The following is a 24,096-nucleotide window of genomic DNA, read 5'->3' on the forward strand; positions in this document are numbered from 1 at the left end:
AAACGCAAAAAGAACCGAGACGAGTCGAGCCGTGCTGGAACTGCGTAGTGGAAAAGCGCCATAATTGCTGCTCTTTGTTGCTTTACTTATTGTTTAATGTTTCATCCATTTGTGCTTTATTATTGTTTTGTTATGTTTTGTATATGTTGCATTGTGTGAAGCACCTTGCAACTTCAGTTTTGAAAGGTGCTATAGACGTTAAGTTTATTATTATTATTATAATCTACTCCGGTTCCTGTCCCTGTCTCCTGTCCCTTATCTCATGCAGCCCTGCTTCCCCTCCCTGAACCCTTGTTGTTCCTCACAGTTTCTGCTCTAGACCAGCTCCCCTTGCCTCAGCCTCGGGTTCCCAGCTAACAGTCCAAGCTTCCCCAACCCTGCATTCCCTTGTTCAGTTCATCTCTACTTTTAAGGGCTCCTAATAAATCCATCCTGACTCTCAGACGCTGTAACTTTATGTTTATTCTGTTTTATGCATTTTTTTAAAGTCTTTTTATGCTCTGTTCTTTCATCTATTTCAATATGAAGCACTTTGAATTGCCTCTGTGTATGAAATGTGCCAGATGAATAAACTTATTAACTTACTATCCCCCCCCCACCGTTAAAATAAATACCTTGTTCATACATTCCTGCTCCGCTCCACGTAGGACAGTTCCCCTGACATTATCTCTGTTAGCCTCTTATTCTTTCTCTCCGGCTCCCTTCTTCTTTTTCTTCTTTTTCTTCTTCTTCTCCAACTCAATAATATTACAGTACAAAGCTGCAGCAATATGATCTGCGCCAGATAACAGTCTGATTGTTTGTGTTTAACCTTCCTGTCGTCCTCCCGGGTCAAATTGACCCCGTCTGTTTTGACTGTTCCTTCTTTCCTCCACTTCCTTCCTTCCTTCCTTCCTTCCATCTTTCCTTCCTTCCTTCCATTTTTTCCTTCCATCCATCTTCCACCTTTCCTTCCTTCCTTCTTCCTCCCTTCCTTCCATCCTTCCTTCCTTCTTCCTCCCTCCTTTCCTTCTTTCATCCTCCCTTCCTTCCATCCTTCATCCTCCCTTCCATCCTTCCTTCCTCCTTTCCTTCCTTATTCCTCCCTTCCATCATTCCTTCCTTCCCTCCTTCCATCTTTCCATCTTTCCTTCCATCCTTCCTCCCTCCTTTCCTTCCTTCCATCTTTCCCTTCCTTCCTTGCTTCCATCCTTCCATCTTTCCTTCCTTCCTTCTTCCTCCCTTCCATCATTCCTTCTTTCCTTCCATCCTTCTTCTTCCTCCCTCCTTTCCTTCCTTCTTTCTTCCTCCCCTCCATCCTTCCTTCCTCCTTTCCTTCCTTCTTCCTCCCTTCCATATTTCCTTCCACCCTTCCTTCCTCCTCCCTCCTTTCCTTCCTTCTTCCTCCCTTCCATCTTTCTTTCCACCCTTCCTTCCTCCTCCCTCCTTTCCTTCCTTCTTCCTCCCTTCCATTGTTCCTTCTTCCTCCCTTCCATCTTTCCTTCCTTCCTTCCTTCCTCCTTTCCTTTTTTCTTCCTCCCTTCCATCCTTCCTTCCTCCTTTCCTTCCTTCTTCCTCCCTTCCATCTTTCCTTCCTTCCTTCCATCCTTCCATCTCGAGGACAACAGGAGGGTTAACACTCGAAAGTCAAGAGTCGACGTCATCATTGATTGTTATGATGGAAGTGACTCAGCGCTCCCACCCCTTCTGATCTCTGAGTGTATACAGTATTAACGTTTTTAATCAAGCTATAAAAAAAAGATAAAAGCTCTAATTATGTCGCTGTTGTCACGTGAGAATCATCTACCTCCAGCTGAGTGGTTCTTCACTTCAATTGAAGGACTGCATGTGTGTCTCTATGGCTTCTTATCTCAGTGGAAAAGGTCAAAAAATGCGTCACCATGAACCGAAAAAAGAGCACTTAATCTTACTTTCTAAAAATATGAAGACCGGAGATAAAAAACACATCCGACTGTCAGCTGCTCTAAAACCCACCGGATATATTTAATCTTCTCTCTTTTTGTTTTATTGTGATATGTGTCATTCATCTCATGTCATGTTCATTCTGTTTTTAGAGTTGTCAGGTCTTTATTCCCAATATGAATAAATGAGTTATTGATATTTACTTCCTATTGTAGGTCAGAAAAACAGTCAAACAAAACAAAAATGCTCGTCCAAAATATCCCAGAATCAAAAGGTCATGTCTTCATATGTCTTGTTTTTGTTCCAGCAAACTGTCCATAAGCCAAATATGTTCAGTTTAAAATGATATAAAAGAGTTTGTAATATTTAGCTTGACAAGTGACTCAATTAACCCTCCAGTTGTCCTCGAGTCAAGGAAGGAAGGGAGGAAGAAGGAAGGAAAGAAGGGAGGAAGGAAGCAAGGACGGACGAAAGAAGGAAGGAAGGAAGGTAGGAGAGAGGAAAGAAAGAGAGAAGGAGGGAGGGAGGGAAAGAAGGAAAGGAAGAAGGGAAGGGAGGACGGAGGGAGGAGGGAGAAAGGCAAAGAGGAAGGGAGGAAGGAAGGAAAGAAGGACAGAGGAAAGAACGAAGGGAGGAAGGTGGGGGAGGAAAGAAAGAGAAGGAAGGTAGGAAGGAAGGAAGGAAGGAAGGAAAGAAGGAGGAAGGGAGGGAGGAAAGAAGGAAGGGAGGAAGGAAAGGAAGGATGGGAGGAAGCAAAGAAGGAAGGGAGGAAGGAAAGAAGGAGGGAGGGAGGAAAGAAGGAGGGGAGGAAAGAGAGAGGGAAGGAAAGAAAGAGAGAAGGAGGGAGGGAGGAAGGACAGATGGAAGGAAGGAAAGGAAGAAAGAAGGAACAGTCAAAACAGACGGGGTCAATTTGACCCGGGGGGACGACACAAAGGTTAAATAACAAAACTGTTGTCAGTTTGTGTTCCTGTTGACTGACTCATCAATCACTGTATTAATATATATTTGAAAATTACATTTAATAAAGTGAGGGTCTTTTAATATTGAGGTCACAAGATCAGAGATTGTTTATAGGCTCCTAGAGAGATAGAGAGGAGAGAGAGAGAGAGAGAGAGAGAGAGAGAGAGAGAGAGAGAGAGAGAGAGAGAGAGAGAGAGAGAGAGAGAGAGGAGAGAGAGAGAGAGAGAGAGGGAGAGAGAGAGATAGAGATAGGTAGAGAGAGAGAGAGAGAGAGAGAGAGTCATTATGGTTTGTGTGTAGCTCTCCTAGTCTGTTAATAGTGAGTCTGTTAGAGTTCATTTAGAGTGTTAAGAGTGTTTAGCTCAGTTTAACCTGCAGGAGTCTCCGAGGGCTTCATGTAATGTGTTTTTCTGCTCGAGCGTAAAAAACAAGTCCAAAGAAAGTTTTTACTCCAGAAACACAGCGAGGACCGAATCATCTGTCAGGGAACAGAGAATTTTCCCCCGTCACAGACGAAGGCTGAAAACTGCCAAATGCCAGAGGAAATGATTTCAATGCTTCCAGCAGCTCGACAGGAGAGAGTGAGAGAGACTGATAGATACATATGTGGGATTTAAGTTCTGCTTTAACCTTCCTGTCGTCCTCCCGGGTCATCCATCCCCCTTTCTTCCATCCTTCTGTCCTTCCTTCTTTCCTTCCTCCCTTCTTTCCTCTGTCCTTCTTTCCTTCCTTCCTCTTTTCCTTTCTCCCACCCTCCCTCCTTCTTTCCTCCCTCCCTCCTACCTTCCTCCCCTCCTTTCCTTCCTTCCTTCTTCCTCCCTTCCATCCTTCCTTCTTTCCTTCCTTTCTTCTTCCTCCCTTCCATCCTTCCTTCCTCCTTTCCTTCCTTCTTCCTCCCTTCCATCCTCCCTTCCTCCCTCTTTTCCTTCCTTCCTTTCCATCCCCCTTTCCTCCCTCCCTCCCTCCCTCCCTCCCTCCTCCTCCCTCGTTTCCTTCCTTCTTCCTACCTTCCTCTCTCCTTTCCTTCTTTCCTTCCTTCCTTCCTTGACTCGAGGACAACAGGAGGGTTAATCATTTTATGTTAACTTTAAGGAGAGAAAAAGCTCTCAAAGATGGAGTATGAAAGTGTGTGTTGCATTTTTTTTAAAAGTGTGTTTCCAATAAAATCTCCTCAGGAGTAAAACACTCAACACTTTCAGTTTTCAATAAAGACGACCTCGTACCTAAGATGGCGATGACCTCGTCGTCCTGGATGACCTCCAGTGACCCCCGGACACCACGAAGCACAAGGTGTCCACGCTCTCCCCAGAGTGGAAGATCAGGTCTCCGGGGGCGCAGTGGATGGTCTGGAACTCTACGGCCAGCGAGCGGGAGGCAGCCGTCACTCGCCAACCTGAACGCTGGATGTTCATTAAACACCTGAGAAGAAAAGAGGAAGATGGATGTTCATTAAACACCTGAAGAAGAAGGGAGGAAGATGGATGTTTATTATTTATTCTTCTATTCAAAATGCTGACACATGATCACTGGTTCAGGTTAATGTTGGTGATCTTTAGCGCTGTGCACCTTTCAGATCTTTATGCAACAAAACGTACATTATTTTATCCTTTGTGTCGTCCTCCTGTTCCTTCTTTCATCCCTTCCTAACTTCCGTCTGTCCTTCTTCCCTCCTTCTCTCTTTCTCTCCTTCCTCTCTCTTTCCTCCTTTCTTCTTCCTTCTGTCCTTCCTTCCTTCTTTCCTTCCTCCTCCTTCCTTCTTCCTTCTCTTTCCTTTCTCCCTCACTTCCTTCCTTCCCTTTCTTCCTCTTTTTCTTTCTCCCTCCCTCCTTCCTTCCTTCCTTCCTCCCTCCTTCCTCCTTCCTTCCTTCCTTTCCTTCCTCCTACCTTCCTTCCTTCCTTCCATCTTTCCTTCCTTCCTTCCTTACTTCTTTCCTCCCTCCCTCCTTCCCTCCTACATTCCTTCTTTCCTTCATTCCTTTCCTTTCTCCCTCGTTTCTTTCTCTCTTCCTTCCTTGACTCGAGGACAACAGGAGGGTTAAGTTAACACACTTTGTAGCTGAACATTAAAGATTAACTTTCTGCCTCAGTCAGCTTTACGTCCCTCCTTTCCTGCCAGTTTAAGACTGGACGATCGGGACGAAGGACAGATAATCAATAATAATCACATTTTATTTATACAGCAGCTTTCATTCAGGTTAATGGAGTTCAAAGTGCTTCACAGTTGATTGACAAGCTGGAAATAAGAACAAGTGTAGACTGAGAGCACATGGACACTAAAAAACATCACTGACCCATATATGTTTCCATGACATATGGAAAAAATTTGGTTTGCTGATATTGACTCATCATGTGTGCAAAATAAAAAAACCCATCTTCCTCACACTTAATTTAATCCATTACAGCAACAGTTAAACTCTCATTTAGTTGTTTCCTTATTTCACTGAGATGTTTTCATTTCAGTGTTTCCTGTCAATCATTGTCCTGAAAGTCTTCACATCAGTAAGCGATACTTTACATCATAAAGGCAAAAGAACACAGTTTGTGAGTGTTGTTTTCTCGGGTTAGAGCACTAATTGATGTTTTCAGTCATTAAGTTTTGCATATTCAATCAGCTCCCACACTGACAGCAGAATCTCATTTTACAGGAGATCAAATCTGCAATATTTAAATATTAGTGGGAGTGAGACTTCAATTTCCACTGACTTATTAACCTATAGAGTTTTTACTCTAAACTTAACTTGCTAACTTGCCCCATTTATTGTGTTTTCTTTAATTATTTGAGGAAGTGTGGAGCTTAATGAACACAACATTTGCATTTTCTCATAACTTTTCTATGACTACGAGCATTTTTAAGAGCTGTTCTCTTCCATCACTGAACATCATTAACTTTAAAGTGTGTTTGTGCAGTTTTCTTATTGCTAAAGGAAAAGTTGGGTAAAAAAATCAGTTTAAATAATCAATTTAAAAAGTTACTCTAACGTTTAACTTTTATCTTCAAAAAGAAAAAGACACCAAAGCACCTTTTTAACCCTCCTGTTGTCCTCGAGTCAAGGAAGGAAGGGAGGAAGAAGGAAGGAAGGAAGGGAGGAAGAAGGAAGGAAAGGAGGGAGGAAGGAAGGAAGGAAAGACGGAATGAAGAAGGAAGGAAGGGAGGAAGAAGGAAGGAAAGGAGGAAGAAGGAAGGAAAGGAGGGAGGAAGGAAGGTAGGATGGAAGGAAGGAAAGGAGGGAGAAAGGAAGGAAGGAAGGTAGGAAGGAGGGAGGAAATAAGGAAGGAAAGGAGGGAGGAAGGAAGGATGGAAGGAAGGGAAGAAGAAGGAAGGAAGAAAAGGAGGGAGGGAGGAAGGTAGGTAGGAAGGAAGGAAGGTAGGAAGGTAGAAGGAAGGAAGGAGGGAGGGAGAAAGGAAGGACAGAAGGAAGGAAGAAGGGGGATGGAGGAAGGAAAGAAGGAAGGGAGGAAAGACAGAGGGAGGGAGGGAGGGAGGGAAGAAAGGAAAGACGGAAGGAAAGAAGGAGGGAGGGAGGACGGAAGTACAAAAGGAAGAAAGAAGGGGATAGAGGAAGGGAAGAAGGAAGGGAGGAAAGAGAGAAAGAAAGGGGGGAAGGAGGAAGGACAGACGGGGTCAATTTGACCCGGGAGGACGACACGAAGGTTAAGGAGCATCTGTCTGAATGTGTTTATCTTATGCATCTGAGGACAGGTGTTGCGCAATACCTTTTATCATCATTCCCATCTCATTAATACACATTCATATGGAATTACTGCACCAGATAAATAAAAAAAGCTTATAATTCAAACTAAAATACCTTCCTCAGTGCACAGAGTTACTTTAGAAAGAGATATATATATATATTCGAGGCACATCGAGATATTGACTTCTGAGTATTTATCGTTGGATCTGCTTGTAACAACGAGCGAGTTACACAACCTGAAGTGTCCTTTCGTTTAATGCCAGTTCAGAGACGGAGCCGGCCAATGTTTTTTCGGACAAATATCCGCCGTTTCAAATGATGCCCAGAAGCTTCTCCCCCTAAAAAAACAAACACCTAACCTCCTGTTTAAGTTGTGTAATAAATACCAACGACTGAGTTCGGAGTATATTTCTGCTCCAGAAAATCTACTATCAGTTTGTGTGAAGATGTTTCAATGTGAGTTTTTTTTAGCCAATTTGCTGCAGGAGTTTAACAGGAGAATCCTCATTATTATTGCAATCAGGTCAGATGCTTGATTTTGGATCCTTATACAGTAAAGAAATTCTCATTTAGATGTTTTTATTCTAACCCAGGCTCCTAGAAAATGATAAATAAGATAGTAAATTGTTCCCTGATTGTGTTGCTTTAAGCAGAAAGCTATAACTGCTGGATTATATGCACAGGATTTTTTTTAATGAACCAAAATCTCTATAAAAAGTTAATTATTTCACTGTTAGACTCAATGTTTGGGCACGTAAACAAGAAAAATGATGTCACTGTGGTGTATGAACATAATTTCAAAGAGTCAGGGTTGTTTATTCTTCTGTTTAGTTTTATGTAAGTACCGTAAATTCTCTAATAGTGGACAGCGCCTTTATTTACCCCGATGGCACAGAGAATTATAATGCTCCCCTGTTCTCCAGTTATCTTGATAAATTCAGCATAATGTTTATTTCCACATCAGTAGAGCAGGAATCACAAATGTAACTCATGTTGAAGCCTTCCCGAGATTAATAGTCTATCAATTAAAGTGAAAAATCATCATTAAATGTGTTGACAGTAGCTTATCAAAATAAATTGGAATTAATTAGAGTATGAAAACATTTATATGAGAGTAGCAGAGTGGTGAGTAAAACCTGACCCTGTTGTTACTGCTGTGGAAATAGAAATTATACTTAATTTACCATGTGATCTGTTATAAAATACTACAGGTGATTCAGTGTTTTTCTTTTACCTGACGTTTGTTTGTTCATACTTGGCAATTATTTAATCCGTACATACTGTTAAGGGTCAAATTTAACCTGTTTTTTTACATTTAAAGAGCTGGAAAAACACAATATACACATTTCTTTAAGCTGGAATTTTCCTAAAGTGACCCTGAATATACAAAAATCGAAATAAAATGCATCTTTTTTTTAAAAAATTGTGCAGCAGATACACATTTTTAGATATGCATATGTATACTTTGACCTGTGTTTAAAAAAATCAGCATTCGAACATGTTGTTGTTGTTGTTGTCATGGTTTGCGGAGCAGGTGGACCTAAATGCAGACTGCAGGCTGACAGAGTCTCGATAATACATTTTAATGAACACAGGCAAAATAACACAGTAAAAAACAAAGAGCCTCGGATAAAGACTGAACTGAAAACCAAAACCTATATACACACACACACACACACATGGGGTAATAACTAAACAGGACACAGGTGAGTGAAACAAGACAGGTGTCACACATGAGGCAATCAACTAAGGCAGGGGAAACACAGGAAGTAAGACTAACAAAATACACAAAGGGAGAATAACTTCAAAATAAAACACGAGCAGGATATGACCGTTGTATTCATCATATTTTATAAAATGTTCTCCTGGACCATAAAATAGTGATTGTGAATGTCTTTTTTCTGCAAGATGTATTAATGACTGATGATTAATGAATACAAATTGGTGTAGAGATTAATTATGAGTCAGAATATGAACAGTATGTAAAGGGTTAAATAACGGCTTTAATATGAGAACTCACAGTAAGTAAGTGTAGGTGCTTGTAACTCTGCACTTACATTTTGCACTGTTGAAAAACTGTTTCAATACTTTTTTCTTTAAGGAATGATGAAAGTTAGTTTCGACATCTTTTCTCAAGGATCAATAATTAAGAAATGTATTAAATTATCAGTAGGTTTTTTTATGCTTGGTTTTCAGATCAAATGTGTAGAATTTTAAATCTTCAAGCTTTGTCATCCCTCACTTGTAATATCCAGACAATAACACATGCAGGGTTAGGGTTAGCCGGCATGAACACATTAACTTCTATATATATATATAAATTATAGTAAAACCACAGTTACGTACCTTCCTGTTGAGGTGGACGCAGATGTCGGCTCGCATGTCTTTAGGACAGATGGATAAAACCTGCAGGACAGAGAGAAGAGTTTAAGCTACAGAACTTCCTTTATTTGGAAAATCTGTATGATGCCTTTAACCTTCCCGTCGTCCTCCCGGGTCAAATTGACCCCATCTGTTTTGACTGTTCCTTCTTTCCTCCCTTCCTTCCTTCCGTCTGTCCTTCTTCCCTCCCTCCTTCTCTCTTTCTTTCCTTCCTTCCTCCCTCCCTCCTTATTCTTCCTTCCTTCCTTCTTTCCTCCCTCCCTCCTTCTCTCTTTCTTTCCTCCCACCTAGCTTCCTTCCTCTTTTCCTTTCTCCCTCCCTCCTTCTCTCTTTCCTACCTCCTTCCTTCCTTCCTTCCTCTTTTCCTTCCTTCTTCCTCCCTTTCTTCCTTCCTTCCTTCCTCCCTCTTTCTCCTTCCTTCTTCATCCCTTCCTTCCTTCCTCCCTCTTTTCCTTCCTTCTTCCTTTCTTCCATCCTTCCTCCCTCCCTTCCTTCCTTCTTCCTCCCTTCCTTCCTTGACTCGAGGACAACAGGAGGGTTAAGTGAAGCCATTCAGATCAACTACAATGAAGCTTTAATCTTCATGCTGAGTGCAACTTTTAAGAACTATGAGACGTTAACTAACAACTCAAAGTGCGGACATTTAATGGACGAGAGAGTCCAAAACAGGAGATCACTGATAAGATCGCCTTCAATTTGGCATCTTCTTATTTTCACTGTGACAGATTTAATGAACATTTGAGAGCCTGTAAGTCTTCTTCTCCATCTGATCATCATATTGGACGAATATGGCGAGCTCAGTGTCTTCCTGCATAGAGCAGCTGTCGGGGTCGGGGATCAAAAATGTCTCCATCCTCAATTTTGTTGTTGTTGTGCATTACTGCAGTTTAGAAACTCAAGCTTATTATCCCGTCGCATTCATTAAACTCTCTGTGGAAACCAAAATCCTGCCAAAAAGCCCAAACTGTAAACTGCAAATCGCTTCTGTCCAGCTCATTACACAAAGTGTGAAATCCAGCCTAATTAACTCAAGTATTTAGATAAAACACAGAAAACTAAATATTGTCCCATCCTTCACAATCCTGTCTTGTTAAATATGAACAAAATCGACCAATGGGGGGGGGGGGGGGGGGGGGGGGACAATAAACCATCTGAAAAGCCTTTAAAACATCAAAACACAACAGCCTTTTGAGGATATCAGTAGCGCTGAGACGCTTTCGGGAGCCTCTGGTCTCTGGGTGTGTACGCACATAAACAGCTGACTTTGTACCTTGGTAATGGCTCCCCCGAAAGTGACAGAAACTATCCACTAATTGGCCCGAGATCTGACGGCAAGGTATTTGTAACGAGGGTGGGCACAAGGCTCGCCGAATGCGCCTTCAAGAGTGTTTAATTATCCAGACAAAAACCTTGGAAAAGTGGATTCATGGAGAGAGGAGAAAGGAGAGGCTCCCGAGTCCGATCACAAGAGAAAGATGGTGGAGAAAATTAATTAAATGAACAGATTTAGGAGACAAAGACAGAAGTCCTATTAAAAAAAGGGATAAATATAATGAGGCGATTATATTAAATTAATGAATTTGGCCGCCTTTTTGTTGGACAATAACGCTCGCTGAATCCATTGCAAATAAAAATGCATCCGTTGCTCCCCGAGAGACGACAGAAGGAACACGAAATTAAACATTCAGTGTCAGAAATCAAACCAAATTTAAAGGCTGCAGTCACAGCTTTTTGATTTAGAGGAGAAAATTCGGTCCAAGCCAAAAATGTGAGAGGTGATTTGTGACAGATGTGGCAGATTTATGTTTGATTACAGTAATCAATGTTTACTATAGTTATTATAAATCCCTGCATGTTCCCGGTAAAGTCACACCTGTCTGATTACAATGAAAACTGTAAGGAAGAGAAGAGAAGAAGCGCCAGTTTTAATCTGACAGGAGAAACATGAACTTTAATGTATGTTTGCTTTCATTCAATTCTTATTTTTGCTGCTTATCCTTGCAGGTGTTGTGTGGCTTTACATGTGAGGTTTTTAAGTGGATTTGGTTTAGGATAACAGTACATGATTTTATAATCTAAAGTTTATGCATTTAAGTGCAATTTACAAGTAGATGTTTGAGTGCAGAGGGTCAAAAGTTCATGACTCTGTGGATGTTTGGGTGAATTTGGTTGTAAGCGTAAGTTATTGGTGGAGTTAAATTATCATTTTATATATTTTATGTACCTTTTTCGGTTCTTTAGTATCTCTGTAATAACAAAGTAGTATTACTTCTTTAACATACGTAAACATACGTTTGTCTCGGGCCCGACTGATACTGAATTCTTGTGGCTGATACCAATATTAGGGAATAAAAGAAATTCTGATATGGATATATTGCCAATAATCTAAGAATATACAAAAATCCTTCAAAAAGTGATTATCAAGCACCTGTGATAAAGATATATAATAGAGGCATGATATGTTATAGTTGATCAAAGTTTAATGTATAAAATGACATCAGTGCAATTTTTAATAATTATGAGTATGACTATACAAAGCAGAAAAACAATATATTGCGAAATATTTATATATTAACCAAACTCTACACATAGAATGCTGCCTATGTAACAATCAATCAATCACTTTATTTTTATTTGTATGGCGCAAAATCCCAATAAAAGTTATCTCAAGGCACTTTCCCATAGAGCAAGTCGAGAGTGTACTCTGTAATGTAAAAATAAACTTTAAAAAATAAAAAATAAAATAAATATTGGTGCATATTGGACAAAAATATATGCCGATACCATTATATATGTGATAAATTAATATCGGCCAATAATATCAACTGACTGATACACTGGTTGGACTCTAATGCGTCTCATCAATATGTTTACGTAGGATTATCAGGCTAAACGATAGACTGTATATAAGAAATGGACGTAACATCCGTGACGTCACCCATTGGTTTGTGGACTGCTGCTCGGAAGCCAATAGTATCGGATCTGAGCAGCGCCATCTTGAAAATTTCCGGTGCATGCTGGGAAAAAGTAAAAACACGGATTCTACTTATATTGGGCATCAGGAGGAGCATGAGGCGCCCTCCTGAACCTGTGAACCAATCAACCTGTCAATCACGATGTACCCACGCCCTAATGCATACCCTGCTTTATCGTCACATATAAAATCAGGGAGGCCAAAATGTCCCAAATGAACATCATACTGCATTGAAGAAGGCTTTAAACTAGCGATTGAGACCATAAACACATTTTGAAAACGTTACTGAGGTTAGAAATCAAGTGAGAAGTTGGTGAATTCCTCCATTGACTTGTATAGAGGCGGAAGTCCTTTTGACACCAAAACGGTCGCCCCCTGGTGGCACTTTTGATAGAATGCAGTTTTAAGTTACTTCACGTTGGCCTCATTTCAGAGGACCGGAGCTCCCCGCCTGGGCTAAACTAACAGTCATATTTTAGATGAGAACTTTCTAGTCTCACCTTCTCCGTGTCGGATGCCTTTGGGACATGGACCAGGTGGCAGACGATGTAGTCCATCACGCGCTCGCTCAGCCCTTTGGGAACCTGGTAGAGCTTCAGGAAGTCCCTGACGTTGTGAGCATTTTCGTGGTAGCGGTTGGTGTTGGCGTACATCTGCTGGAAGATAGTGGTCACGTTTCCAAAGATGGTGGGCGTAGAGCAGAGCTGGAGAGGAAGACAGAAGACATTTATTTATTTTAACGCTCAAATACACACGCAAACACAATCTGGATCCATCTCTTCTCTTGTTTTTTATTGTTTCACCTCTATTTATATCTTTTTATTTGCCTTGTGAAGTACTCTATAACATATGGTCCATAAAAGGCATTCCTATAAAATCATTATTTGACTGGAAAACAATATATAATTAGAAATAAAAAGGCTCCATATCTTCAAATTGGCAGTTGTCTTTGCTTTTTATTGTTCTTCAGCAATCTGTGGAAGCTGCTTGATAAAACCGAGATTTGGCACAAACAATCAGCGGCACAGTTGGAGAATCCAGCTACTGAACTATAAATCTTTACATCGCTAAAGGTGATGCGAGGACTGGAAATAAAGAAACCAGTCAGAGGCTGGAGCAACCCTGCTGGCAGCCAATCATTTCCAGTCTTTGTTATGTTTATGTTTGTTTGTTGAAGACAAACCACAGGGTCAAGGTGTGAATTTAAATAACCATTAACCTGTTTTGACTGTTCCTTCTTTCCTCCCTTTCTTCCGTCTCTCTTTCTTTCTTTCTTTCTTTCCTTCCTTCCTTCCCTCCCTCCTTCCTTCTACCCTTTAACCTTTGTGTCGTCCTCCCGGGTCAAATTGACCCCGTCAGTTTTGACTGTTCCTTCTTTCCTCCCTCCCTCCTTCTCTCTTTCTTTCCTTTCTCTCTCTTTCCTCCCTCCATCCCCCTTTCTTCCATCCTTCTGTCCTTCCTTCTTTCCTTCCCTCCTTCCTCCCTTCCTTCCTTCCTTTCCTTCCTCCCTCCCTCCCTCCATCTCTTTTCTTTCTACCCTTCCTTCTCTGTCCTTCCTTCCTCTTTTCCTTTCTCCCTCCCTCCTTTCTTCTTTCCTCCCTCCCTCCTACTTCCTTCCTCCCTCCTTTCCTTCCTTCTTCCTCCCTTCCTTCCTCCTTTCCATCCTTCCTTCTCCCTCCTTTCCTTCCTTCCTCCCTTCCCCCTTCCCTCCCTCCTTTCCCCCTTCCCTCCCTCCTTTCCTTCCTTCTTCCTCCCTTCCTCCCTCCCTCCTTTCCTTCCTTCTTCCTCCCTTCCTTCCTTCCTTGACTCGAGGACATCAGGAGGGTTAAACAGAACATAATACATTATCTCATATTGGGAGGGTAGATTTGTCCTGCACATAGTTACTCCATTACTCTTGCACAACCCTAGCAACCATACAGAACCCCCCGGCAACCACAAAGCAACCACTAAGTCACAAACGCTGCTTCTATTCAAAGTGAACCGCCAGCACCTACGGGGGAAATTTAGGTGATATATGATAATTTAGATGACCATATCAGGAGATAAAGCAGCATAGGTTTTTAAAATCTGAGCTAAAGCTGCGTTTATTTCTACACTCAACTTCTTTTTTTCTGGTGTCCTCAGAGTCCCCCCTTTTTTTTTTTTAAGGTTTTGCCCTTTTCAGTTCTTTTCTTACGGAGCACTGATATAAAAGTGCATCATTTGTCTCACTTTGTGGACTGCTGCCGTCTCACCTGATTGGATCAAATACACACAGTAACTTTCAAATGGAGGTTTTTTTGCAGCCATAATAATAACACATCCAGACCATTAAACCAGACATTTATGATACAGGCTAGATGACCATGACTGAGCACAACCTCCACAGGTGGCTGATGATTGCTGTGCTGGTATTGTTGCAAGACTTTTTTTTCTCCTTCTGTCATGTTATTACCAAGGCTGCATTAGCACCTGCAGGGGTACTAGTCTGATTGGATAATGCTGCTGCTGGGTAGAAACCTTCTACCTCATATTTTAACTCACATATTTTGTTCTGGACATACAAGAACACATGTTTTTTGTTCTCCCATCATTGACGGCCCCTATCTGCTCAAGGGCCCCTATGCACTTGCTCACATTGCCCCGTATAGTAGCTCCAGCCATGGTTATTCCCCCCATCTTCCCCCTTTACCTGTCAGCTGCTATATATCGTTTCTAAAAGAATATTATTATGAGCAGCACAAGGTTTGCTCTGGTTTCAAATGTTCCTGTGTTATATATATAGTATCTCATGGTGTTTTGTCTTAGGCTATGTTGTTTTTTTAGGATTTATTTGTGCCTTTATTTGAGAGTAGATGGCATAGAGTCTGACAGGAAATAGGGAGAAAGAAAGAGAGAGAAATGGGAATGACTTGGAGCAAAGGTCTCTTGCAGGAATTGAACCAGGGACGCTGCCGTTATGTGGCATGCACGGTAACCAGTTGGCTACCGAGGTGCTCCAATCTTAGGATATGTTAATCTGTTATGGTAGGAATGTTTGATATAGACAGGTGTCCAACAAGAAATAAACAACTAAATAAGTTGAAATGCAGTTTTGCTGTGTGTTTCTACTATATTAGGCACCGACCAGAATTTATAAATTCAGCAGTTTTACACCTACTGATGCTCTATCAATCATCCAGTTACATTAAGAATCATATTATCTGAAATAACATTGAGCTTTAAGGTTTTGTTAATGAATTTAGAAACAGCAGTTTGAGTTCCACTATTTGGAAATGTTCAGTAACTCTCCGCTTAACTTCCAATCACCTTGAAACCCTCAACAATCACCCACTAACCACTTCCACTCTGCAGATCACCCAGAAAGAAAAAGGCAGATTAACCACGTACCAATCAGAACAGCTAGTGCAAACATACAGTGACAAAATAGTATGTTTCCCCTGCCACTGGTAATACACCACGCCATCATCCATTACACAGACCACATGTTAGCCAGGTAGCATGCTTTTGTTAGTTTGGTGGGTGAACACACTGAACTATATTTAACATCAAAGTAAGTTTCCTGTGCTATTTATTCCCATAAAGTTTCTTAGAATCACACACACACACATTTATAGTTGTGGGTATCCCTTTATTATTTTAGGTTTAGAAATCATGAGTTTGTATCTAATTATGTTGTTTTTTTCTTACCACAGTATTTCCTGGTGCTGGGCAGTGACAAAGGACCCAAGCCTTGTTTCAAGCTGTCTTTTATAGTGCCTGAGTAACTTGTAGGGAGCATGCTCAGACCATCTTACTGAACCATACCAACGCCTGAGTAACTTGTAGGAAGCATGCTCAGACCATCTTACTGAACCATACCAACGCCTGAGTAACCTGTAGGGAGCATGCTCAGTCCATCTTATTGAACCATACCAATGCCTGAGTAACCTGTAGGGAGCATGCTCAGACCATCTTACTGAACCATACCAACGCCTGAGTAACTTGTAGGAAGCATGCTCAGACCATCTTACTGAACCATACCAACGCCTGAGTAACCTGTAGGGAGCATGCTCAGTCCATCTTATTGAACCATACCAACGCCTGAGTAACCTGTAGGGAGCATGCTCAGTCCATCTTACTGAACCATACCAACGCCTGAGTAACCTGTAGGGAGCATGCTCAGTCCATCTTATTGAACCATACCAACGCCTGAGTAACCTGTAGGGAGCATGCTCAGTCCATCTTATTGAACCATACCAACGCCTGAGTAACCTGTAGGGAGCATGCTCAGTCCATCTTACTGAACCATACCAACGCCTGAGTAACCTGTAGGGAGCATGCTCAGTCCATCTTATTGAACCATACCAACGCCTGAGTAACCTGTAGGGAGCATGCTCAGTCCATCTTATTGAACCATACCAATGCCTGAGTAACCTGTAGGGAGCATGCTCGGTCCATCTTACTGAACCATACCAACTGTGGGGTTGAAATGGGTTTGTGGATTCATTTCTGGATTGAGGCCTTGTGTGAATGCTTTGATGACCACCTTCGTGTGGTAAATGGGTGTAAATAGATTTGGTAATGATTTCAGATGTGGAAATTGACCTGTGGGGTTAAGTGATTACTTAATTGATTCCAATTAAAGGTGGTATGGTCCAGTGGGAGGGGCTAAGTCTTTAAATGGAGGGGTTTTACACTGCCTAGGCAGTCAGAGAAGGGCTGTGGTGCCATATAGACCCAATGGTGTTTTTTGGTTAGGACTTTGTATATATATATTTTTCTGCTGCATTTTTGCGGAATGTTTGCTCACATTTCCATGGACTGTATTTAAAGGGCAATAAATCACTTCATCTTTTGCATCAAATGGACTTTGTCTTGCAACCTTTTTCCGGCATTTTAAGGTTAGACTACACCTTTTCCAGTCAGCCTTCCGGCACAATACCCTCACTCTAGGTCGGAGTGTGACAAGAGACAAAAAGACGTTAGGAGTTAAGTTAAAAAATAATTGAAATAATAAAAACACCTTTAGCAACTTATCTCAAGCCATAAGAAAGCGTTTAGCAACACAAAGAATTCAACCAGCATCTCAAACCCAAAAGTCTGATCCAAACACAACTTTCAGAAAAGGTTCTTCTTTACTGCACCAGTCACACAGAAAAATGGGCTGTATCTTTTGAGTTGTTGCATCACTAATATGGCTGCAACTGAAAATTATTGATCATATTCTGGATTAATTTCTAAGTCTAAAGTCTAAGAATTATTTTTAACCAAAACCAAAAGGTGACATCTTCAAATGTCAGGATAAAAATGTTTTCTTTAACCCAAATGTATTCAGTTTACTGTCATAGAAGACTAAAAAAAACAGAAAATATTAAGATCTGAAGAGCTGAATTTTGACAGTTTGTCTTAAAATCTGACTAAAAATGTTTAAAACACTTAGCAATTAATTTTCTGTCAATCAACTAAATAATTAATTGACTAATTGCTTATTATCTCAAGTTTGAAGGGCTTAAAACTTGTGAAATTACTGGCTGTCACGTTGGTGTAAGAACAGAAAAAGTAGATGATGGAGAAGTTCAAATGTACATTAAAGGTAAAGAAGTGAAGGAAAAAGGATAATTTTTATAACATGTATGTATGTATGACGTCTCCTGCTGGATGACTAAAAGGCATAACTACAATGATTATATAAATTCCTACTGCTGAGATGTTCAGGAGGAGGAACAGGAGTGTTTTTTTTCCCCTTTCGAACTTAAAGCCATTGTGCGTCGTCGTTGTCGAGGCGATCTGTCAGCTTCCTCTGAATCCTGCTGCTGCTGCTTTTCTGTTTCCATAGAGACCTCACTCGAAATAAACTTGAAATAGTTCTCCCCCTTTTTTTCTCCCTTCTCTTTCTTCTTACAGCCAATAATAATGACAAGAGAATGAGGGAGAAAAGAAATAACAGATTTAAAAGGCTGTTGGGGTTGAAAAATGAGGTTCGGATATAGGAAGGTGAGGAGGTGGATGATGGAGGGATCTGATGATGGCACGTGGGCCACAAAAATGCCACGAGAGAGAGGGGGAAGGGATAAGAAAGAGTGAATGTATAGTTAAACTGAGGAAATGAAAGCAAGAAAAAGGAGGAATGGAAATTATTTGAGAGACAATAAGCTGAGAATGAATGAAAGAAAAAGAGAAAAAGAAGAAGGATGTTTGGATGTGAGACAAAAAACATGCACAGTGTGTCAGCAGTAAGATAAACGCTGCTCTAGTTTAGTTCCTGCACAGCCAGGCAGCCTTCCAGGACCTTTTTCCAGGACTTTTCCAGGACTCTGTCAGCTGGTAAAGAAGGACTACCGAGCTGGAACTGTAAGCTCACAGACACACAGCTCTCACTTCCATCCATGCACACGACTCCAAAACTGGAGCGAAAAAAAAAGAAAAGACGGAGGTTTAACTCTGCTGGAATGAAAAGACCTCCTGTTGTTCACCAGGTTTTGAAGTGATTTTCTCACACTCCTCAGCAAATCATCGTCTAGTTTTGTTGAGAGGGACATTTTGAACCCTGGTGGCCACAAAACTGAACTCAAAGACGCCTGAAAATAACAAGAAAAGTGAGCTGAAATCTTTCCTCACAAATCCCACCGTGGCTGAGTGTGAAGATAGCGAGCAAACTAAAAACGACAAACTCACAAATATATAACGTCCACAGAGAGGTCTAAGAAGGCCGTATTAGATGTGGTGCTAATTAGCTGCATACGAGCTCCGGCTATCAGCACTGTGATGTACGAGCTGTCAAAGCATGATGAGACAAGAAGCAGAGCTAAAAAGGAAAAATGACCTCCTAACCCTCCTGTTATCCTCGAGGAAGAAGGAAGGGAGGGAGGAAGAAGGAAGGAAGGAAAGGAGGGAGGAAGATGAAGGAAGGAAGGAAGGGAGGAAGAAGGAAGGAAAGGAGGGAGGTAGGGAGGGAGAAGGAAGGAAAGGAAGGAAGGAGGAAAAAGGAAGGGAAGGAAAGGAGGGAGGAAGAAGGAAGGAAAGGAGGGAGGGAGGGAGGGAGGGAGGGAGGGAGGGAGGGAGGGAGGGAGGGAGGGAGGGAAGGAGGAAGGAAGGGGAGGGAGGAAGAAGGAAGGAAAGGAAGGAAGGGAGGAAGAAGGAAGGAGGGAGGGAGGAAAGAAGGAAGGAGGGAGGGAGGGAGAACGGGAAAAAAAGGAAGGGATGAAGGAAGGAAAGAAGGACAGAGGAAAGAAGGAAGGTAATGGGGAGGAAAGAAACAGAGAAGGAGGGAGTGAGGAAGAAGGAAGGGAGGAAAAGAGAGGAAGGAAAGAAAGAGAGAAGTCGAGGGAGGGAGGAAGGAACAGTATTCTAAGTATTCTTACTTAGAAAGTATCCTCAACAAGGAAAGAGCTTCTCTAAAGAGTGCTTTCATTTCTTTAATCTTTATATTTCTGCTTATCAAATCTCTGATGATTGAAGTCTTTGCTTTCCTGACCTGCTTTGGCCTGTTTGAACCTGAATGAATTGAACATAACAAGGAAACATTTCTCTTAATGTATGACTCAGAGAGGATCAACCTCTCCTGAAAGAGAGACGGCTTTGGATGTCTGTTCAAAAACTTTTAAAAAATGATGCTTGTTGCCAATAATACTAATTAACACTGACATATCATCACCTTTTAACCCTCCTGTTGTCCTCGAGTCAAGGAAGGGAGGAAGGAAGGAAGGAAAGAAGGAAGGGAGGAAGGAAGGAAAGATTGAAGGATGGAAGGAAGGAAAGATGGAAGTAAGGAAGGAAGGAAAGATGGAAGGAAGGAGGGAGGAAGGGAGGAACGAGGAGGGAGAAAGGAAAAGAGGAAGGGAGGAAGGAACGAAAGAAGGACAGAGGAAAGAATGAAGGGAGGAAGGAAAGAAGGAGGGAGGGAGGGAGGAAGGGGGATGGAGGGAGGAAAGAAGGAAGGGAGGAAAAAGAGAGGAAGGAAAGAAAGAGAGAAGGAGGGAGGAAGACAGACAGAAGGAAGGAAGGAAGGAATGATGGAAGGGAGGAGGGAGGGAGGGAGGGAAGAAAGAAGGAAGGAGGGAAGGAAGGCAGGAACGAGGGAGGAAGGGAGGAACGAGGGAGGGGGAAGGAACGAAAGAAGGACAGAGGAAAGAAGGAAGGGAGGAAGGTAGGGGGGAGGAAAGAAAGAGGGAAGGAGGGAGGAAGGAAAGGAAGGAAGGAAAGGAAGGAGGGAGGGAGGGAGGGAGGGGGATGGAGGAAGGAAAGAAGGAAGGGAGGAAATAGAGAGGAAGGAAAGAAAGAGAGAATTAATATTCACTCTTTTAGCTCTGTTTTTGCTCTCTAACCAACTTCCTGAGTGAAATATCTGTCTCTTTATAGCTGCTTAATGCTCCACTATGTTAGTCTACAGCTAACTGTGTCTGTTTGTTGCTGAGCAGGTAGAAAACAGTACAGCAGCTTTTTTAACAGCTTGAAAACACTATGAGAGCACTGAGAGTGAAGCAAAATAGTATAAAGTTGCAGCCAGACAGTTAAACAATGAGCTGAACCTCTTTATAAAGCTCTGTGAAGCCGAGAGGAAGCTGCAGAGTCTCTGATAATACTCTGTAGCTTCATCACTATGAGCCACAAAAGGAAAATATTTAAGCCTCCTTCCTCCCTCCCTCCTTCTTTCCTTCCCCTCCTTCCTTCCTTCATTCCTTCCTTCGTTCCTTCCTCCCTTCCTTCTTCCTCACTCCTCCTCTCTTTCTTTCCTCCCCATTACCTTCCTTCTTTCCTCCCTTCCTCTTTTCCTTTCTCCCTCCCTTCCTTCTTTCCTCCCTCCTTCCTTCCTCCCTTCCTTCTTTCTTCGTTCCTTCCTCCCTTCCTTCTTTCCTCACTCTCCTTCTCTCTTTCTTTCCTCCCCATTACCTTCCATTTTTCCTCTGTCCTTCTTTCCTAACTTCTTCCTTCTTCTTTCCTTTCCTTCCTTCCTTCCTCCCTTCCTTCCTTTCTTCGTTCCTTCGTTCCTTCCTCCCTTCCTTCTTTCCTCACTCCCTCCTTCTCTCTTTCTTTCTCCCCATTACCTTCCTTCTTTCCTCTGTCCTTCTTTCCTAACTTCCTTCCTTCCCTTCCTTCTTTCCTTTCCTTCCTTCCTTCCTCCCTTCTTTCCTTTCTTCGTTCCTTCGTTCCTTCCTCCCTTCCTTCTTTCCTCACTCCCTCCTTCTCTCTTTCTTTCCTCCCATTACCTTCCTTCTTTCCTCTGTCCTTCTTTCCTTCCTTCCTCCCTCCCTTCCTTCCTTCCTTCTTCCTCCCTTCCTTCCTTCCTTTCCTTCCTTCTTCCTCCCTCCCTTCCTCCCTCCCTCCTTTCCTTTCTTCCTTCTTCCTCCCTTTCCTTCGTTCTTCCTCCCTCCTTTCTTCCCCCCCCCTCCCCCCCCCATCACGCCTTTCCAACAGTGCCGTTATTTGAGGCTTCATCTGAGAGGTTTTGTAACTTTCAGAGGCGGTTAAACACAATCACACCTTCCCTCCTACAGGTGTGCAGAGGTGTTTATCTGAACTTCTCTCCTCTCAAGCTCTCTTTTTTTTCTCTCCATCCTTTAAAACAACAACACCATGCATTCCTTTGAAGAAGGACTTTCCAAATATGTGCACCGTTATCCTATTTGTACAATTAGTCCTGCAGGTATAAACACTTCTATCTTTAGATGCGGTTGAACACACAAACACAAATGTATTAGTCTGCTGGTTAATTGGTTGTTAAGTTTTTTTTTAAGCATGCTGAGGTAGAGTTAGGAAACAGTTTCAGCAGGTAAGGAAGGTAAGAAACTTTTTTTTTCATGCATTTACAGTGTTTATACAGTAAAGACGTGGTGGGAGCAATGGAGCAACAGAGCAGAGCACATTATATGTACGCCTTCGCTGCATGACTCACTGTAATGCCCGTGTATAAAAACACCTTCAATAGGATAAATCAAACCCAACCTGCCAACCATAACCACCAACATATACAACAGGGGATGAAATACAATCATATCTGTAGGTACAAGAGCTGCTAACGGGGGGAGTTATAAGGAACCAAGACATTCTCAGGGTAAAGAGTCCACTGATGCTGCTGATGTTTAACATTTATGCACATTTTTGCATATATATGATGTTTCTTTAGGCGTCCATGAGGTTTAATCACATTTAAAAGGGTTAAAATGTGAAAATAAACGTATGAATAACTTGCACATTCTTTTTTTTGTGGACCCAGCATCAAATTTCTGCTTTTAATCCATTTAGAGAGAATTTATTAGAGGATTATGGCAAAAATGTCTAAGTGGTGTAACCATAAAAACTTTGTACCAAATAATTCAACTTGCTTAACCCTCCTGTTGTCCTTGAGTCAAGGAAGGAAGGAGGAAGAAGGAAGGAAGGAAGGAAGGAAGGAAGGAAGGAAGGAAGGAAGGAAGGAAGGAAGGAAGGAAGGAAGGAAAGATGGAAGGGAGGAAGAAGGAGGAAAGGAGGAAGGAAGGGAGGAAAGGAGGGAGGGAGGGAGGAAGGAAGAAGGAAGGAAGGGAGGGAGGAAGAAGGAAGGAACGGAGGGAGGGAGGAAGGAATAAGGAAGGAAAGGAGGGAGAGAAGGAAGAAGAAGGAAGGAAGGAAAGGAGGAGAAGATGGAAGGGAGGAAGAAGAAGGAAAGGAGGAGAGGAAGGAGGGAGGAAGGAAGAAGGAAGGAAAGGAGAAGGAAGGAAGGAGGAAGGAAGGAGGAAGGAAGGAGGAAGGAAGGAGGAGGGAGGAGGAAGAAGGAAGGAAAAGGGAGGGAGGGAGGAAGAAGGAAGGAAAGGAGGGAGGGAGGAAGGAAGAGGAAGGAAAGGAGGGAGGAAGGAAGGGAGGAAGAAGGAAGGATATTATATTTAATATGTATCATTCTTTTATGGTTACACCATTTGACATTTTCAGGAGCATACAGTCTTACTTTTGATTTTAAAAAATGTGCAAATGTCATTTCAAATGACATAAAACCAACAATATTATTTGATATTTTGAATTACTCATCTTGCCAACCCTTATTTATCACTGAACCATATATTAAAAACATTTCTATAGAGACCTACTTGAGAAACTACAGAACCAACATCATTCTGGGTTTTTTCTGGCCCTAAAAATGAACCCAGTGAGTTTCTGACAGTTGGATCAAAGCACCCAGGCTACAGTTTATTGCTGTCATTTTAACACTATTTTTGATATCTGATGTGTCCCTCGTGGCTCCGTTTGTTTGAATCTGTCACTATTTCTCCTTCTGGTGGCCAGAGAGAGAGATGGGAGCTTTAGGGAGGTTTTTTTTTGGGGAGGGAGGAGTTGGAGTGATGGCCAGGATTGGGAGCAGATGAAGTTTTTTTTTTTGGTCATAATTATTTATTAGTTGATGGAGCTGCCTCGAGGAGAGAAGACCAGCCGCTGTCAAAGCCAGACTCTCATCAACGAGAGCCGGAAGTTCGTCAAGTGTCGCCAAATTGACTCCGACACTAAAAAAAGAAATAGATCAAAACAATAATTTCGTCGCTTTCGGCCTATTTTGGCCTCGTGTTTCATTACTGATCTCATCTTATACAGCAGCAGCTTGTTTTATATATTTCTCTACATTGTTGCTAAGCGCTAATTAACACAGTGTTTCACCTGTGAGTCAAACACTGTGGGCGGGTCTGTGACGTCTTTCTCTTTGCATCTTGAGTATTTCTGTTCATAGTAGCACCTGCTAACTACTTTGTTCCAATTAAACTGCTGTTGCTATTGGTGAAAAGGCAAAATGAATCACTTCCTGCTTCCTATGTGAGTGTTTTCTACTAACGAGCCGACAGCACATAGCACATAGACTTACTAGAGGTAATCACATGAATCAGTAACAGGATTAAGCAAAACAAAGCCATGGTATATATATATTCAATCAATCAATCAAACTCTGCTTATATAGCACCTTTCATTCAGGTTAATGTAGTTCAAAGTGCTTCACAGTTAGCTGATAATAAGACAGAACAAGTGACAACATAGAGAAAAGGAATAAAAACAAATAAATTAAAAGATAAAAATTGAGACCAATGCATGCAAGAGAAAATAATAATGATAAAAATGTTAAATCAGTAAATTAATAAAGAAATAGATAAAAGATGAAATATCTATATAAATAAGTAAAATTATAGAGAATAAGAGAAAAAGGTTAATGAAAAGTTAGTTATAAAAAACTTGGTTTAAATAGATTAAAAAGACAAAAGAAAAGTC

At 41.7% G+C, this 24,096-nt stretch overlaps 1 protein-coding gene across 1 annotated transcript in view; it reads right to left on the bottom strand.

Moving 5' to 3' along the window:
* The window catches only part of kcnh5b (potassium voltage-gated channel, subfamily H (eag-related), member 5b), a 199,083-nt gene that overhangs the window by 56,623 nt on the left and 118,364 nt on the right, over positions 1-24,096 (bottom strand). Inside the window, 6 exon segments of the mRNA XM_062440543.1 lie at positions 4,089-4,134; positions 4,137-4,235; positions 4,237-4,284; positions 8,904-8,963; positions 12,414-12,602; positions 12,604-12,617. Coding sequence (XP_062296527.1) covers positions 4,089-4,134; positions 4,137-4,235; positions 4,237-4,284; positions 8,904-8,963; positions 12,414-12,602; positions 12,604-12,617 — 456 coding nt within the window.

The sequence above is a fragment of the Scomber scombrus genome, chromosome 19 (genome assembly GCF_963691925.1).
Source record: "Scomber scombrus chromosome 19, fScoSco1.1, whole genome shotgun sequence".
Lineage (NCBI taxonomy): Eukaryota > Metazoa > Chordata > Actinopteri > Scombriformes > Scombridae > Scomber > Scomber scombrus.